Source organism: Aegilops tauschii, chromosome 2 (genome assembly GCF_002575655.3).
Source record: "Aegilops tauschii subsp. strangulata cultivar AL8/78 chromosome 2, Aet v6.0, whole genome shotgun sequence".
Classification (NCBI taxonomy): Eukaryota; Viridiplantae; Streptophyta; class Magnoliopsida; order Poales; family Poaceae; genus Aegilops; species Aegilops tauschii.
Genome location: NC_053036.3, coordinates 577,781,905 through 577,799,056, shown reverse-complemented (window position 1 = coordinate 577,799,056; position 17,152 = coordinate 577,781,905). Strand labels below are relative to the sequence as shown.

Here is a 17,152-nt window from a genome sequence, read left to right as displayed (position 1 = left end):
CTATAACCATCTCTCTCTTCTTTAATTGCCTGCCACATAAGCAAGTTTACGAGTCCCAAGTGCATGATACTACTTATGTTATCCCCACTATGGCCAGCCTTAGGAAGTTGATATCCCCTCCGTCCGGAAATATGTCGGAGAAATGGATCCCGACAAGTATTTCCGGACGGAGGGAGTACTACGTATGTTTTCCTTTTGAGTTGCAAATACTTATGTTTTACGTGAGCTATTGCCGCATTGACTGATGAGGTCATGTTTTTAAGACCACAAATTTTTTATATGTATAATAAAGACCCTTGAACATCAAGAGTCCTTTGCGCCACGGAGAAGATCGATCGGCCCCAAAGGACCCTTAAACATCAAACTTTTTTTGCATGAAAACTTCCAATCTATTCATCTCCAATCATGGTAGTACAACGAACACCAGAAATAAAAATTACATCTAGATCCATAGACCACCTAGCCACGACTACAAGCACTGAAGTGAGTCGAAGGCGCGCCGCCGTCATCGCTCCTCCCTTGATGAAGCCGGGCACAATTTATTGTAGTAGACAATCGGGGAATCATAGTGCTAAGGCCCCAAAGGACCAAAGCACCAGAACAACAACCACATGTAATGTAGCAGACCCCACTGTTACAAACCGGTTGTAAAAAAAACTTGGCTGGTACTATAGCGAGTGAAAGAGTGACAAAATCGTTGCTCCAGTCCAATTGCAACCTCTTTACCGACCTCTTTGAAGTATTTCTTTTCTAGCAGAATGTGTTTCCAAGATTTCATTATAATTCTTAGTCATAGGAGTTATTTTATGTTTTTTGAATTTTGGATCCAAATCAGTGTACCTGTAATTGTTATGGGTATAAATAAAATTACATGTGTTTCTAAAAATAAAGCAGGAGGTATCCAATTGTGCAGGCGGGGTCAATCGGATGGGGCACGCGGCCGGTTGACCGGCGCCTAGTGCTGCCCATTGAGTATAGACCCTGGCAACTGACCTTCCTACCACGAGTATTTTTTTTGAACATCAGCACAGGCACAAGCGCTCATATACACACGCATACACTCACCCCTATGAACGCACACATGCACACCCTATCCCTATGAGCACCTCTGAAAGACTGAGCCGGCATATCATCTTGAGATTTACGAAGTCACCGTAGACGCCTCGTCGTCGACGGGAACGTCTCCTCCCACTGAATGCGCATCGCCGGAAATCCTGAAATAAATCCAGAAATAAATGCGAGCACTAGGATTTAAACCCTGATGGGCTGGGGATACCGCAGTCCCTCTAACCATCCAACCACAAGTTGGTTCGCTCCTACCACGAGTATTTGGGTGACCATACAAAACCTACAGTTTTGGCTCTTTACGGTGCCTACTACCAGACCGATCGTATATATAGGAGTCCTTCGATCAATTCCATATATAATCTGTGCTTCCTTTCCAAGTTATTTATTTGGCTCGATCGTGTTTGCCCGTGACCCGTCGTCGCCTACCTTCGCCATGGGTAAAAGCTCGGCCACGGCAGTGGTGCGTGTACGGGAGACCATATCGTCAAGCAGCTTCAAGGAGCACACGGGCACACTCAGTTTGGAGGTGCCCGACTACCTGCAGATCAAGGACATGGGCATCGGCGAGTTCGTTAGCTCGCGCGTCTTCCCGGTCGGTGGCTACGAGTGGGAGATGAGGTTCTACCCGGGCGGAAAAGACCGGCACTGTGCCGGCAACGCCTCCGCGTACGTGTTCTGCCGCAGCCAAGTCAAGGACGTGAGCACCCGGTTCACGTTGAGCATGCTGCAGACCAAGGGCCAGGTGCCGGTGGCAAGCTTCGACCCGAGGAAGCGCGTCTTCTCTTCAAAAACACCGAGATACGAATCATACGATGAGTGGGGCCACCCCAAATTCGTGGAGAGGGCCAAGCTGGAATCGCTGTCGCAGCTCGGGGACGGCTGCTTCACGGTACTGTGCGTCCTCACCGTCGTCATGGACGAGGCACCGTCTCTGCAGCTGCACAGCCACCTCGAGCGCATGCTCGAGGACGGGAGGGGCGCCGACGTGACGTTCAACGTAGCCAACCAGGAGTTCCGCGCTCACAGTTTTCTCCTGGCGGCGCGATCGCCGGTCTTTGCGGCGCAGCTATTTGACCTAATGGCGGAGAAGGATGTGCGGCGAGTGGAGATTGTTGACGTGGAGCCTGCCATATTCAAGATGATGCTTCACTACATCTACACAGAGTCGCTGCCACCGTACGACGACGGAGGAGGCAACGACATCAGGGTGATGCAGCATTTACTGGTGGCAGCAAATAGGTACGGCCTAGAAAGGTTGAAGCTGGTATGCGAAGAAGAACTGTGCAAAAGAATCGACTCAGAGACCATCACAACCATGTCGGCGCTGGCAGATCAGCACCAGTGCAAACGCCTCAAAGTTGCATGCACGGAGTTCAAATCATCGCCCAAGTAATGGCTGCCCGTCTTGGCGACCGATTGATAAGTTTCTTGGAGCAACTCGCAAAAAAAAAAAAGATAAGTTTCTTGGAGCAGTTCATCACAAGTGTCTTCACATATGGGGCTTTGGAGGGGGAGATTCAAGGACCAAAGTAGTAGTCGAGAGGATAAAATTGATTACAAAGATACCTACAAAATGTTAATGTTAATTGTTCTTTGTTTTGCATAACAATAATTTTGTCAGGAGGTGTTCTTTGAAATAAATGTTGTACCAGATATTTCTAAGCCACAAATGTTGAAACACCAACTTCAGCACCATATCTGAAAGGAACATATAGCCTGTGTAGAAAGACTCGAGCAAAACAAATTTAAAAGTAATAAAGGTATGTGTATGATTATTTCTTTTTTGGAAAAACATGTATGATATTTATTATAGGTATTAAAGACCTTAAAGTGTTGGAAATATGAGCAAATTACTAGGCGATTTAATCCGAATAAACAGAAGATAAATCTTGACAGCAATAGCAGAGATTAAACTAATCATGCGAACTAGCATAGTAGATGAACAAATCACATCTAGGGCACATACTAGAACATGAATTCTACCACGATCTCGAACAAGAAGGATAGAGTGACATACGGTGCAGCGGGAGCAGCACCGCCGGCGTTGATGTTGTCGCCCATGTTGTCGAGGATGAGGTTGCCGAGGTCGGGGAAGAAGTCGTCGTTAGCGAAGTTGCCGCTGTCAGCAGTCGCGCGAGTGCGCTCCCCAAAAACCTGATCGCTCATCTCCCGTACAGGATCACGAGAGGCGGGGTTCCGGAGGCCTGCTGTCCCTTCTTGCGGTGCACGCCGGAAGGAGGGATGAAGAAGACTTGCGTGGCGGCGCAATGCTCTGGAACGGTGGTGTTAAACCATACGATACGGCGGCGGCTAGGGTAGACGTCTGCCTGACTATATGATGCGGGATTAACAGCCCCATGATCCAAAAAGATCGGAAACGGCTGAGTAATTAACACGTCCATTAATTATTAATTAATGACTTATTAATTTTTTTCGAGCATAAAAAATATAGACAACGTGCATAGCTTTGTCCTCGGCTCGGCTCATTCCCGTGGCGCGGCGCGGCGCGGCGCGGCGCGTCGTGACGAGGCGTGGCGAGGCGAGCGAGGAGGAGGAGCGCGTGTGTAGGTCTCCTCTTCTCAACTTATAAAAAGGTACAACTCTCTCTCAACTTATGAGGTGGGACTAAACTTTAGTCTCACTCACACCACTCACATATGTGCATGAATGTGCCAAGAGAATTTCAGAATTTTAGTTCGGCTCTGGGCCAAAAGCCCACTAGCAAATTCCAACATAAAGCTCTATTACTCCTACGATCGTCTAGTTGTTGGAAGAAAAACCTTTTGCCATGATGACTTTATTTATAAAGTCCAGCATCCGCCTTCTCTATTAAAAAATCCAAAACTTATCTTGATCGAGGGTTTTTGATTTCTGTCAGGCAAAAGTCCATAATATGCATCCCAATACTCCTCAATGGATGGTCAGGTGTGTTTGGAACTTCGGTGTTTATTTTGGGAGTACCAATATTCCTTCATTTTTGGTTTGGAAATATCTGGTACAAAATTTATGCTGAGTAAAGGTCAAAATTTACGCCGATGCCCTTGACCTTTACGCTGGACCTACAGTGTTGACTCTTTATACGGTTCCCTACGACTCTACGAGTCCAGTCGATCAGAGTCCTTGATTTCTTTCCGTGATTTGGTCTTCCTATCCAAGTAGTCTACATCTCTCCAAAAGAAAACTTCCTTCAGGTTGTTTTCCCGTGAATGCGTTTTCGCCTACCTTCTCCGATCCATGGCAGGAGAGCGCGTACCTGAGAAGATAACGTCGTCGACGATCTTCGTAGAGACCACCGCGACTCTATGTCTCGAGGTGACCAACTACCTGCAGCTCACGGGCATGGGCGTCAGCAAGTTCGTTTCTTCCCCGGCCTTGAGAGTCGGCGGCTATGAGTGGCGCATCGACTTCTTCCCGGACGGGGAAAACGAGGACTGTGCCGGCAACGCCTCAGCGTTCCTGACCTATCTTAGCCAAGACGTGGACGTGAGCACCAAGTTCAGGATGAGAATGCTGGAGAAGAAGGGCCGGTTACCGCCGGTAGCAAGCTTCGACGTGTCGAAGCGCGTCTTCTCTTCGGGGCCATACAAGGACGATAGCTGGGGCCACTACAAATTCGTCGACAAGGCCAAGCTAGAATCGCTGTCGCAGCTCGGGGACGGCTGCTTCACGGTACTGTGCGACGTCACCGTCATACATGATTCGCTACCGGTGGAGCTGCCTTTCCACCTCGAGCGCGTGCTAGGGGACGGGCGAGGCACGGACGTTACGTTCCACGTGTGCCGTCAGAAGTTCCACGCCCACAGTCCTCTCCTGGCCGCACGGTCGCCCGTCTTTGAAGCTCAGCTCTACGGCCCCATGGCGGACAAGGACATGGGGCGCGTCAAGATCGTCGGCGTGAAGCCTTTCATCTTTGAGACTATGCTTCACTACATCTACACGGACTCCCTGCCGCCATGCCCCGACGAAGGAGGCTATAGCGCCGCGGCCATGCAGCATTTACTGGTGGCGGCTGATAGGTACGGGCTTGACAGACTGAAACTTATCTGCGAGGAAGACTTGTGCAAAAGAATCGACGCGGAGACCATCGCAACCATGTTGGCGTTGGCAGATCAGCACCACTGCAAGCGACTCAAGGATGCATGCCAGGAGTTGTTTCCGGCTGCCGCACGTGGGCGTACTCGAGGTAAACGTGTCAATTCAGCTCCCACACCCATCGTCACCACCAAGCTCCGTCGTGGTCTAAGAAGTGACGCCAAGCTCCGTCGTGTTCTTAGAAGCGACAAGGAAGGATATGTTGAGATGGCGCTCCCGTGAACCTCTTCTAGCTAGGCGTATAAGAAATCCGATGTGGGCATGCCTCCCGCACTAGCAGTCCACCAGGTGAGTGCGATTGTTTCAGCGGAGCTCACAGAGGAGCGTCTTCTTTGCCAGCCTTGGTGCTCGTGCCTTTTCTCAGTCTGCCGTTTCAGTTCAGTGTATGGCGTCGTCGTCGGTCATAGATGTGTTTTTGTGGAACGTTCTCTGTTGGTCTGAATATCGATTTCAAATGGCCAGCGCCTAGAAATAAGATTGAAGAAAGTGCCCCCTAGATCGTGTGTTTGCAATAGACTAAGGAAAGTGTTTTGATTGCTCGTTAATTTGCAAATTTGTATTCGTTTCGTCATTTTCCTTGTGTGTCTGGTGGGCTTCTTTGTTCGATGGAACATCAGGGTTCTCTCTGGCCGTACTATATCGCACAAAACTTTTGGCATTATGATTGATTTTACATGTATTGCTTCGTCAGATGTCAAAACATGGGTAAATGTTTAGGCTGCTCATAGTGGGAGAGTAACATAAGTACTAATATGCATGCCACACAGGCAAAAAGGATGATGTGTCAAGTAACTAATGAGGAGAGATAAATTGAGTAACATAATATCAATAGCGGTTTTCAACGAAAATAATAATTCTACAAAGTAATAAATGAAGTTTTCTGTGTTATCATACATATGACACTAACCACTATGAAGATAGTTACATAGACTAATAACATGTACATGTTACTGGTCTAAGTTACTCACCACTATGTCCAGCCTTGTGGACCTGGTGATGAGCCTCGGTGCTCGAACTTTGTACATATTGGCTTTCTGAACTAGACATATCCAGTTATGCGCCATGTATTTTCTTAGGCACCTTCAACTTGTACCGTTATGCTGAAAATTGTAATAGAGATGGGGCCAATATGAATTACATATTTATCTTCAACGAGCTGGTTAGCTTAGTTTAATTGAGTTTCTCATTAAAGAAAGAGTGTTTTGTTAGCTCGGTTTAATTAAGTTGCCATTAAAGGAAGAACGTTTTACATTGGAGTGACATGCAAATAGATCCTCAGCCAGGAACAGTAGGACTAATTTTTTACATCAACTGCGGGAATAATTAAGTTCTAAAATACTCCCGCTGTATCGGTCCATCTTAGGTTGTGCACTGCCACCAAGACGAAGAAAAAAATGAAAGAAACTTGATGTTTATTTGCTAATTAATACCATTGCATGCAGAGTACTGATCACGGCACGTTGTGCTAGATAGTCTCAAGTCATTGAAGGCATACACGCCTCACGTCTCCTATTTGTTGATTGCTTTTTACATGGCAAGAAATAGGGACCGAGGTGGGGAATTAATGCATCATACCTAAGTGTTTGGGAATTATCCAATTTTCGTAATATGCCTAATTCATTGGTACGAAGAAAGTGCACAAGTTCATTTATAGGCAAGACAGCTCTGCGATCAAAGGCGGAGCTTGGCCCCAGGCTACCCGGGCAATGGCATGTGGTGTGCAAAAATTCCCAGCCCATATGTAGGGAAAAGGAAAGTTGGCATGCCGCGAAATCACTATTTAAATGGTATCCCTTGCAAAAACTCACTCCTCTCCGAAAGTACCATTCTGAGTTCGAGCTCAAATGAGCTGGGATGAACAGTAAAATAAAAAATTCAAAAAAAATCTGATTCTTTTTTTTGTAAATTTCAACAAATATTCTAATTGATTGCAAATTTTTCTTACAAGATCACATTCGTGGAAGGCGTGGCAAAACAAATCAGTGCCCCAGAATGATTTCGAAAGTATTTTGTTTGACACATGACATGTAGGCCACTTTTTGCAACTTGGCAGTTTCCATTATTGTCGTAGATTCATTTTTTAAATGTTATATCTCTTGAACTGTGCATCCAAATACCGAACTGTTTTCACCATTGCATTTCTCGCATCATGATCTTTGAATCTAAATCACATGTTAATATGTTGCGATGAACTTTTCGTTTCACAAAAAACAGAAATAGAAAAAAGAAAACAATAAAAAAAATAAACCGGTTCATGGAAAAATGAATACCGAAAAATGGAAGAATAAAACCGAAGCCCAGAAGCACGGTTGTGGTTTTTCACTTTGTTTTTGGAAGCACAAACTGTGATTTTACTTTTTTCCCAGAGAAGTGCAACTGTACTTCTCGGGGAAGCAAATATGTGATTCTTGTGGAAACACATTTTTATCCTGCTAAATAAAGTTGTGCTTTCTCACGAAAGCAAACTTGTGCTTCTCGTGAAAGCATAGTTTTTTCTTTCGAAAGTCATAGTTGTGCTTCACAAAAAGCAAACTTGTGCTTCTCGTGAAAGTCAAACATGTGCTTCACAGTCTCGCTCCTTGATATACTCAAAGCATTGTGCAGTAGAACATCCAATATACATCAGCACACTACAGGAAAAACATTCTACACGGCAAAGGTCATTTTAACCATGGCTTAGCGTACGCCGAGTGTTATACTCGGTTTAAACCTCATGGCTTAGAGTGTTTCGGCTTATGGTATGTAAGCCGTGTTTCATACATAGAGAACACGGCTTATTTGTAAGCCGAGTATAATGTGGTGGTACCCAGCGTACATAGAAGATCACGGACGGCAGCACCTAACTGTGGCGCTACGTGGCGTGGCTATAAGCCGGGTGTTCCACGGACACCTTGGGTTATATATAAGCTGGAGCGCCCATGTAAACCGAGTGTTGTTCCTGGTATTACGGCTTATACATAAACCGAGTGCCACCTCACGGTGTTCTGTGACCGTTCGGGGATTCAGGTTGCTGCCACGTACGTGTATTTTGTGGACTCACACTAGGCTTATATATCTAAACCGAGAAGAGCAATTTAGTTCTTATGGTTCTATAAGCAGAGTGTTTTTTTAACTTACAAGGCAACGTGTGTTTTTCCTTGTAGTGGTAGACCCGAGTACTTCCCGTTGGCCGCCTCCTGTTATAATCCAAGGTTGCCATCATCGCATGTTTGGCAGCCGCCTTAGTGTTTTGCTGAACATGATCAATGATTATCTCCGTTCACCTCTGTTGAACCGTACCGTTCCTGCGTATATACCCTTGAGACTGGACCAACAGTTTTGGCTCTTCACGGTACCTGCGAGCCTCCGATCGTATTATGTAGAGTCCTGAATGCTTTCATATTTGTTTTTCCTATCCACGTTCTCTCCCGAAAATAAGACGCCAGTTTCCCTCGGCCCTCGGCCGTTTACCTTCGCCATGGCTAAAAGCTCAACGTCGGCAGCAGAGGAGCGCGTACCCGAGGATTCCGAGATCACCACGTCGAGAAGCATCACGGTCACGGAGAGCACCGCGACGCTCAGTCTGGAGGTGACAGATTACCCGAAACTCAAGGGCATGGGCGTCGGGCAGTTCATCAAATCGCGCGTCTTCAAAGTCGGTGGGAACGATTGGGAGATGAGGTTCTACCCGGATGGCTGCAACAACGAATGTGATGACAACGCCTCAGTGCTTGTGTACTATCTCAACGCACGCAAGGAGGAGCTTGTGAGCACCAGGTGGGCACTTAGCATGCCGGAGAAAAAGAGCCAGGTAGACGTGGTCAGCCCCCTTGTGGGGAAGTGCGTCTTCACTCGGAGGAAACTCTCCAACTGGGGCTATCCCGAATTCGTGAAGAAGGCCAAGCTAGACTCCCTGTCGGAACTCGGGGACGGCTGCTTCACGATACTCTGTGTCTTCACCGTCATCATCGACGAGTCACCGGCGATGGAACTGCCCCGCGACCTGGAGGGCATGCGCAGGGACGGGAGAGAAACGGACGTCACGTTCCGTGTGGACGGCCAGGAGTTTCGCGCACACAGGCCCCTCTTGGCCGCGCGATCGGCCGTCTTCGAGGCGCAGCTATTTGGCCCCATGGCGGACAAGGATATGCAGTGCGTCAAGGTCGTCGACATGGAGCCTGCCATCTTTGACATGATACTTCACTACATCTACACGGATTGGAGTCCTATATGTGATGATGAAGAAGGCTACAGTACGGCAGTGATGCAACATTTACTGGTTGCATCGGATAGGTACGGGTTGGACAGGCTGAAGTCGATGTGCGAAGAAGAGTTGTGCAAAAGAATCAACGCGGAGACCATTGCAACCACATCGGCGTTGGCGGATCAGCACCACTGCAAGCTGCTCAAGGATGCATGCGAGAAGTTTGAATCATCCCAATTTACAAAAGTTTTGTCGGTGACCACGGCGACCGACTGACGGGTTTAAGCACCTCCCACTGGCTTTGCAAGAGAAACCCGGGAACAAAAGGAAGCCTTTGAGAAGAAGAAACTGAACGAAGTTGGAAATTTTGAAGTATCCGTAGAAAAAAACAATGTAAATTGGTTTTTGAATAAATAACCTTAGCCAAGTGCCTAGTTGTGTGGGTAAGGTTTTTGTTTTTAAGTCGAAAACCTTTGGGGGTTTAGGTATTGCCAAATTAAAGCTCACAGCTTCTGGCTTCTTATGAATTTGCATACATACATACTGCCGCAATCGTCTAATGCACCTTGGAATTGCTAGCAAATCATATCCCCCCCTCCCTCGGCATCTACATGGCTTGGTTTGCCTGAGTTGTTCAAGAAAAAAGGAAGATGAATGTTGGCCTTCTACAAGTTGCCTGACATCTTGGACCTCCGAATAAGAGCGCTTTGGCATGATAAGTGATAGCTATGGGTTTGACTTGGTTGTTCAAGCAAAAGGAAAGATGAATGCTATCCTTCTACAAGTTGCTTGGCATGTTCGACCTTGAAGAAGTTACTCCCTCCATTCCAAAATAAGTGTCGCTGACTTAGTACTAAATCTTAGTGGATGGGTGTTCCTCCAGGGAGCGCTGTGGCATGAGAAGTGATAGCTATGTATGGCCAAAGTATAATGATAGTGCATAGATTCCCTTGTTTGATCAATCAAAATTCCAATAACAATGGGATAGTTTGATGAAACGGGTTGCCTAGGAGTAGTTTGGTATAAGAATCTCCATTTCCCTTAGTTTTTTTCGTTCCTACACCTACCTCTTAACCTCTCGAGATGGAGGAAATTCCCAGCGGAGGTCATTAAAAAACAACTACCCAAAGTGCGGCATATCACCATGGCTTCTGCTTTTCCAAACCACCTGCAGAAAAAAAATAGACCTTTATGCAATCGAGGATGACACAACAGACCACCCTCTGAGGCCGAGTCCATCAATCAATCCAGGCCTACAGGTCTGCCAGCCTTTTATTTTCCTGTTGCTCTGAGAATCTTTTCTCAGATAAGCAAGTATAGGGGAAACAGAAGAAGATTAATAGCACCTGTCCGTTGCCGTATACTGTAGTTTACACCGAAGCAAACGTTTGGCAAAAGAACAATTGTAGAACCGCTGCTAACAAAGCACAAGCTCAGTAGCGCCTCTGCATTTTAAGAGAGAAATGCAGAGGATCCACTTACCATCCAGACGCTTGTATATATTCGTCATCTTCCTATAAAAGGCTAAAATGTATATACATTTTTTCCCGTTCTACTCATTGCCATGAGCACTAGCTGCAAGGTCAAAAAGATTCTATGAATTTGTTTCTCCTCTGAACCTTTGACCATATAAAGTCAGAGAAGAAGAATAAAAAATGAATGATACTAGTCTGCTCTAGGGTTCGTCCATCCACAGAAAGACCCCACTTTACGTTGAGATTCTTGTAAGCCTGGCCGAAACAGCATAAACCAAACAACAGGATTTATGTCGTCATTGTCAGCCTGCTTTCTTTGCTGTCAACCTTCAGTTCGTCTTCCTTAACAGCAGATTGAACATCATCTGGGATGCAAATATCAAGGTAGCATCAGTTTGTTAGCCCTTGAAGTGAAAAAGAAGTCTATCAATTTAATTGATGTTCCAAGCAGAGTAAACTACCTAGGGGATTAGGGGTTGCACTTGAGGCCTCTGCCGCTGGTGTAGTTCCTAAGAAAGAAGAAATTATGGACACTTTGACATGGCAGACAAGAAATATTTTGGCATGTGCATATAACTGTAGTAATTGTGGCATTGACATTGCACTATTCACGGGAGTGCAGAGAAAAAATGATCAAGATTTTTTCAAAAAAAATGAAGCTTCTTATTTTGTACTCCCCCCGTTCCTAAATATTTGTCTTTGTAGACATTTCAATTGGACTACCACATACGGATGTATGTAGACATATTTTAGAGTGTAGATTCACTCATTTTGCTCCGTATGTAGTCACTTGTTGAAATATCTAGAAAGACAAATATTTAGGAACGGAGGGAGTATTATACTTTAGTCTCACACAGCCAAACAAGTCCAATCATTCATTTCCACTTTGAGCTGATCTACACAAATCTCACTCATCATAATTTTTTTGTTCATAAAATGAGGACTCAAAAGTCATCCAAGGTATGATTAGAAAGACTAATCAGAAAGGTCGGGTCTTGGTCTACCTGAGGCTTCTGTCATTGAGCCATCAACTCCTTTCAGGATGCTAGTCTCTGTCTTTGGTTCATCAGACTGTTCTGGGTTATCTGAATTTTCACACCCAAAGAATTAGCTCAGGATAACTGTTAAGCGCATCAACCAAATAACAATAAAATAACACATTACCTGATGGTTCCTTACAAATATGTTGGTCGCTATTAGCAGTATTTGAGTGTTCTTTGGAGCCTACCAAAATAGCACCGTTAATTATTCATTAAGAAGCCATTTACTCATTAAGGGCATGAGCAAGCATACAGGGCCTAATGTGATACCTGATGTTATCTCAGTCTCACCCATGGCAGCTGGAAAATCACGCGGAGTTTGGCCTGCCAAGATAAGATCCAAAATCATGACACATGAACTGAACTCTTTTCCATATTAGAGGTAGCTTTTGTTCAAATTTTTAATTGCATGCTTCTTAACTGCATAAAACTTAGATTAACCTGGAGATTCTTTCATAACTACATCCACAAGAACAGTATTCGGTTTTTCAGGTAATCAAGTGCTGAGCATTAACATAGATACAATTAAAGCTCACAAGATCAAAACTTCACATAGTACACGAAGTTTCCTGAGAGTCATGCATAACTGACAGGGTTGACAAGTTTCTTAACTTGTCCTGGGGAAGGACAGATTAGGATTTCAGGTCAATGTGGTTTTTATCTGAACCACAGCAGGGCATCTAATCCAAGAAGCATACCTGATGACTCCTTGCTTCCACTTGAAGATTCAGAATCACTGTTAAACTCAGGGACAGATTTTCCTTCAACATGCACATCTTGATCCACGTGTCTGCATGATACTAATACAGGCTGAGCAGGTTTAACTGTGACTGGCACCACAGTAGCTGATGCTTCTTGGCTCAAAGATCCAGTGTCTTGCTTGGGCAAAGGCTTTGATACATTCCCAGATATAACCGAAACAGGTGCTGCTGCAACAACCCCAGAACCAACGTAAGGTCTTGGAGCAGGAGGGATGATGTGCTTAGCAGTAGATGTCTCCACAGGCCTCCTCATCTGAAGAGGCTTTGCAATTGTAACGTTCTCTAAGTGGACTGGTAAGGGAGGAGCAGCTTGTCTGTGGATTGCAGATGCTTTCTTTTGAAGTTTACTTGGTTGGAGCATGGGGAGGTCAGGGGCAAGATCATCCTTCGGTGTTATTGGGCGTAGGTTAGTTTCATCTGGGATCCAACCTCTGAGCACCTGATTGTCCTTCACTCTCACCGTAATAAGAGAAAACCCAGGACATTGCTTGGTCATCTTTCCAACAAAATGCTTGCCAATGATAACATCCTTGCCTAAATTACCTTGCACATGAGCACTACTACTGCTGGAGACTTGATTTTCACGAAACTTGATTGTACTACCAGACTCTACAGGTCGACTGGGCCTATCACCTTGAGTCTGCTGTGCAGGCAGCACATAAACTGTGTGCATTTTAGTGTCAAGAGTACCACCTAATGTATGGTTAATATGCACCCCATCATGTCGGATATTTGGGTTATACAGCGCACTGCGAAGAGGTGGAATGCTCTGAATGGGCTGTGCCATGTGTGGCTGTTCATATGTAGAATACTCGTACTTCCTTGGACGACCACGCTTACGCTTTGCACCAGAGCTTGTGAGTGGCTCAATGGGCAGCGGTTCATTAGGCGCAGCAGCTTTATTCCCTTCTGATGTCATCTCTACTGGCTTGCTTCAAGTTTTTGCAGCGGCAGCTTCTCCCAAGAGTGCTGAGTCTACCCTGTTGGTTTAAATTTACCTTCAATGAGAACAACAGTTTTTCTTTATAAAAGAGGCAAGAACTCTGCCGGTAACTGAATGCAAAAAAGGCAGTTTCTCATGATACTGTCTTCAGAAGCCACATGGCCACAGTTTGAAATCAATGATGTAAACTGCATGTTGAAACTACAAAGGTACACAAGGCAGGCAAACCAAATGCTGCTACAAACTTGCAAGTCATTTTTGTCCATAACAGCAACTTAATAGATCCAACATTAAAAGAACATAATTACTTTCCTTATTTAAAATGTTATGCAATAATCAATCCAAGCGGCTTAAATTCTTCATTTACTAATGTACCCACACATCTTAAATTCTAAACAGTGAGCTCCTAGAACGTACATGTCCTGGACATAAAACGCTTGATGCTGACATCTGAATGGCAAATTCTTATCAATATCCCATCCAACACATTAAGACCTTAAGAAAAATCAATCCAATATCCAAACGAGAGGGGGTGAAAATCTCCCGACCCTACCGATCAATCTAGAATATCATCCCATCCCGTCCTACAATGGGGCACGGCCCAAAACATCATCGGACAGAGCAATACGGATCAAAACAGAGGAACCGCGAGTCAATCTGAGACTCGGAGAACCGATCAGAAAATTTCGCAAAATAAAACTTCAAGAAACAAACCAGACATGAGCCAGCCATACATGCGTGGGCTAGTACAGATGGGAGTGAGCGATTACCCCTGAAATTACGACCTCCGTGCGCGCGCCGTCGCCTTCGGGAGGAGAGATGATCGTCCGCGGGCGGGGGGAGGAGGAGAGGGGAGGGACGCCGCGGACGGGGCTGGCGGCGGAGGAGCTCGGGGCGCTAGGGTTCTCCTCGCTGGGGGGAAGGGAATGGCGGGGGATCGGAGGGGGGGCGGACGATGTGGCTCGATTGAAACGGCAGGCAGCCTCGCCCCGCCGCACCATACAAATCGTGGCTGGCTGCGGAGGAGCCGGAGGACTGGTGGCGCTGCTAGGTCCACCTGCCGTTGTCCGGCCCGCGAACGTGGGTACATTTCACATGGGCCGACATGTTCTCTGCAGGCCATAATTAAGGAAGGTCATCATCTTGTTCTAAAGTTACTCAAAAAAAAATCATCTTGTTCTAAAGAAAAAAACTTTGATTTCAGTTCGTTCCGAAAAATCTACTGAATTATTTTTTTACTAAAAATAATTATTTGTCTTCGGTTGTCGCTAGATAAACTATGGAGGCTGCTAGGCGGCAGCTGGCTGATCATAGGCAATGATCAGTCGCCTGGCTGGTCGTTGATTTGGGTTGGTAATATGATGTGGGCCGCTTTATACGCTGGTAACAGGACCACGCCATAGCTTCCATCCTAACATCCCCACGTCTCTCCGGAGCGCCTCCAACCATTAGGTAAGCTGCAACACGGCATCCCTGCTGCCCGCACGCATGCGTAGCTCGCTTGCACCGGCCGCAGCTCTCAGATGTAGCAATCACGTCGTCGGTTAGCTCGCAGCAAAACGCTGGCGAGCTCGCCACGCACCGGTCATGACAACAGCGCCGGCGAGCTTTGGGTTGCAGCAACAACATTGTTGCGACCATCTCCTGAAGTACCGACGATGCTCGGACGACCCGATGATGCACCATTGCAGCGGCGACACTTCCGTAGCACCGCGTGACACCCTCATGGCAACCTCGCATGGGCTCCATTATAGCACCGGCGGCTCGGTAGTGCTTCATCGCACTACCGATGGCTCCTGGTAGCAAGAGGTGCTGCGAGATGGTGAGCTCTCCATGGTTGCAGCACTTCCACCTGCTTGAAGCATTACGCGGAGCGCTGATGACCCTCTATTGTAGCATCGTTGCGCGAACCCATTTGCAGCATCGGTGGTCTCTTGCATCAGCGGGTATCTCCGTCGTATCTACTTTTTCTAATACTTTTTCTCTTGTTTTGGACTCTAATTTGCATGATTTGAATGAAACTAACCTGGACTGACGTTGTTTTCAGCAGAACTACCATGGTGTTGTTTTTGTGCAGAAATAAAAGTTCTCGGATTGGAACGAAACTTTGCGAGGAATTTTTATACAATAAAAAAATAATTTCTGAAGCCAAGAACCACCGGAGGGGGGCACTTGGGTTGGCACAACCCACCAGGGCGCCCCCCTTAGGCGCGCCCAGGTGGGTTGTCCCCATCTGGTGGCCCCGCAGACTTCAACCCTGATACTATAAAGTCACATTTTTGGAGAAAAAATCGGAGAGAAAGAATTATTGCGTTCCACGAGACGGAGCCGCCGCCACCTCCAGTTCTTCATCGGGAGGCCAGATCTGAAGTCCGTTTGGGGCTTTGGAGAGGGAGATCTTCGATCTTCGTCATCACCAACCCTTCTCCATCGCCAATTCCATGATGCTCCCCACCGGGAGTGAGTAATTCCTTCGTAGGCTCGTTGGTCGGTGAGGAGTTGGATGAGATTCATCATGTAATCGAGTTAGTTTTGTTAGGGCTTGATCCCTAGTATCCATTATGTTTTGAGATTGATGTTGCTATGACTTTGCCATGCTTAATGCTTGTCACTTTGGGCCCGGGTGTCATGATTTCAGATCTCAACCGTTTAGGTTATCACCATTATATCTATGTTCTAGATCCGATCTTGCAAGTTATAGTCACCTACTATGTGTTATGATTCGTATACCCCGGAGTGACAGAAGTCGGGATACTTTCCGGTGATGACCGTAGTTTGAGGAGTTCATGTATTCACCATGTGTTAATGCTTTGTTCCGGTTCTCTATTAAAAGGAGGCCTTAATATCTCTTAGTTTCCAATTGGACCCCGCTGCCACGGGAGGGTAGGACAAAAGATGTCATGCAAGTTCTTTCCATAAGCACGTATGATAATTTACGGAATACATGCCTACATTATATTTATGAACTGGAGCTACTGCCGTATCACCCTAGGTTATGACTGTTATATGATGAATATCATCCAACAAATTCACCGATCCAATGCCTACGAATTTCTCTTATATTGTTTCTGCTAAGTTACTACTGATACTGTCACTATTGCACTTGCTACAGAATCGTTGCTACAACTGTTACCGTTACTATTGTTGTTGCTACTACTATCAAAACTCGTACTACTTTACTACTGATCACTTTGTTGCAGATAATTAGTCTCCAGGTGTGGTTGAATTGACAACTCAGCTGCTAATACTTGCAAATATTCTTTGGCTCCCCTTGTGTCGGATCTATAAATTTGGGTTGAATACTCTACCCTTGAAAACTGTTGCGATCCCCTATACTTGTGGGTTATCAAGACCTTTTTCTGGCGCCGTTGCCAGGGAGCATAGCTATATTTGTTGAGTCACTTGGGATTATTATCAAATTATCACTATGAAGAATCTGAAGGATGCTAAAACTAAGATTTTTCCCTCCAAGACGAGCGGAGGTAAGGAACTGCCATCTAGCTCTGCACTTGATTCACCTTCTTTTACAAGTAGACTTGCAACACCACCACATGCTATTAATCTTGATATGTCGCAAGTTATTGATGATG

General features: G+C 45.9%; 4 protein-coding genes across 6 annotated transcripts; 3 read left to right on the top strand and 1 right to left on the bottom strand.

The window, feature by feature from the left end:
• The first annotated feature begins 1,501 nt into the window (after positions 1–1,501).
• LOC109750915 (BTB/POZ and MATH domain-containing protein 2-like) lies at positions 1,502–2,492 on the top strand. Its single transcript, XM_020309834.2, has one exon. It carries the CDS (start codon positions 1,502–1,504, stop codon positions 2,459–2,461), a length of 960 nt encoding a protein of 319 aa, XP_020165423.1. The 3' UTR covers positions 2,462–2,492.
• A 1,810-nt stretch (positions 2,493–4,302) lies between these two features.
• Positions 4,303–5,382, top strand: LOC109750916 (BTB/POZ and MATH domain-containing protein 1-like). The gene has a single exon (XM_020309835.1). It carries the CDS (start codon positions 4,303–4,305, stop codon positions 5,380–5,382), a length of 1,080 nt encoding a protein of 359 aa, XP_020165424.1.
• A 3,214-nt stretch (positions 5,383–8,596) lies between these two features.
• LOC109750917 (BTB/POZ and MATH domain-containing protein 1-like) lies at positions 8,597–9,619 on the top strand. Its single transcript, XM_020309836.2, has one exon. The coding sequence runs from the start codon at positions 8,618–8,620 to the stop codon at positions 9,617–9,619; it is 1,002 nt and encodes a 333-aa protein (XP_020165425.1). The 5' UTR covers positions 8,597–8,617.
• Positions 9,620–10,730: 1,111 nt separating this feature from the next.
• On the bottom strand, positions 10,731–14,627 carry LOC109750924 (uncharacterized). Of its 3 annotated transcripts, none has more exons than XM_020309843.4 (7): positions 14,333–14,627; positions 12,557–13,599; positions 12,129–12,182; positions 11,983–12,042; positions 11,823–11,903; positions 11,280–11,327; positions 10,731–11,183 (listed from the first exon to the last, which is right to left on the bottom strand). In XM_020309843.4, exons 2-7 carry the CDS (start codon positions 13,536–13,538, stop codon positions 11,107–11,109), a joined length of 1,302 nt encoding a protein of 433 aa, XP_020165432.1. In that variant the 5' UTR covers positions 13,539–13,599; positions 14,333–14,627; the 3' UTR covers positions 10,731–11,106. The 3 variants fall into 3 exon arrangements, with proteins under 3 accessions (XP_020165432.1, XP_020165436.1, XP_040255751.1); XM_020309847.4 differs by having other exon boundaries at positions 12,557–13,617; positions 14,333–14,538; XM_040399817.3 differs by lacking the exon at positions 11,280–11,327 and having other exon boundaries at positions 10,837–11,183; positions 14,333–14,538.
• Positions 14,628–17,152: the final 2,525 nt, after the last annotated feature.

What these genes read in the sequence shown, in the direction of transcription:
- LOC109750915 (XM_020309834.2), top strand. Translation starts at nt 1,502, where the DNA reads ATGGGTAAAAGCTCGGCCACGGCAGTGGTGCGTGTACGGGAGACCATA.
- LOC109750916 (XM_020309835.1), top strand. Translation starts at nt 4,303, where the DNA reads ATGGCAGGAGAGCGCGTACCTGAGAAGATAACGTCGTCGACGATCTTC.
- LOC109750917 (XM_020309836.2), top strand. Translation starts at nt 8,618, where the DNA reads ATGGCTAAAAGCTCAACGTCGGCAGCAGAGGAGCGCGTACCCGAGGAT.
- LOC109750924 (XM_020309843.4), bottom strand. Translation starts at nt 13,538, where the DNA reads ATGACATCAGAAGGGAATAAAGCTGCTGCGCCTAATGAACCGCTGCCC. An exon ending in TGAGACTGAGATAACATCAG is followed by an intron (nt 12,043 to 12,128) that starts GTATCACATTAG and finishes CTATTTTGGTAG; the next exon opens with GCTCCAAAGAACACTCAAAT. An exon ending in TATTTGTAAGGAACCATCAG is followed by an intron (nt 11,904 to 11,982) that starts GTAATGTGTTAT and finishes GTGAAAATTCAG; the next exon opens with ATAACCCAGAACAGTCTGAT.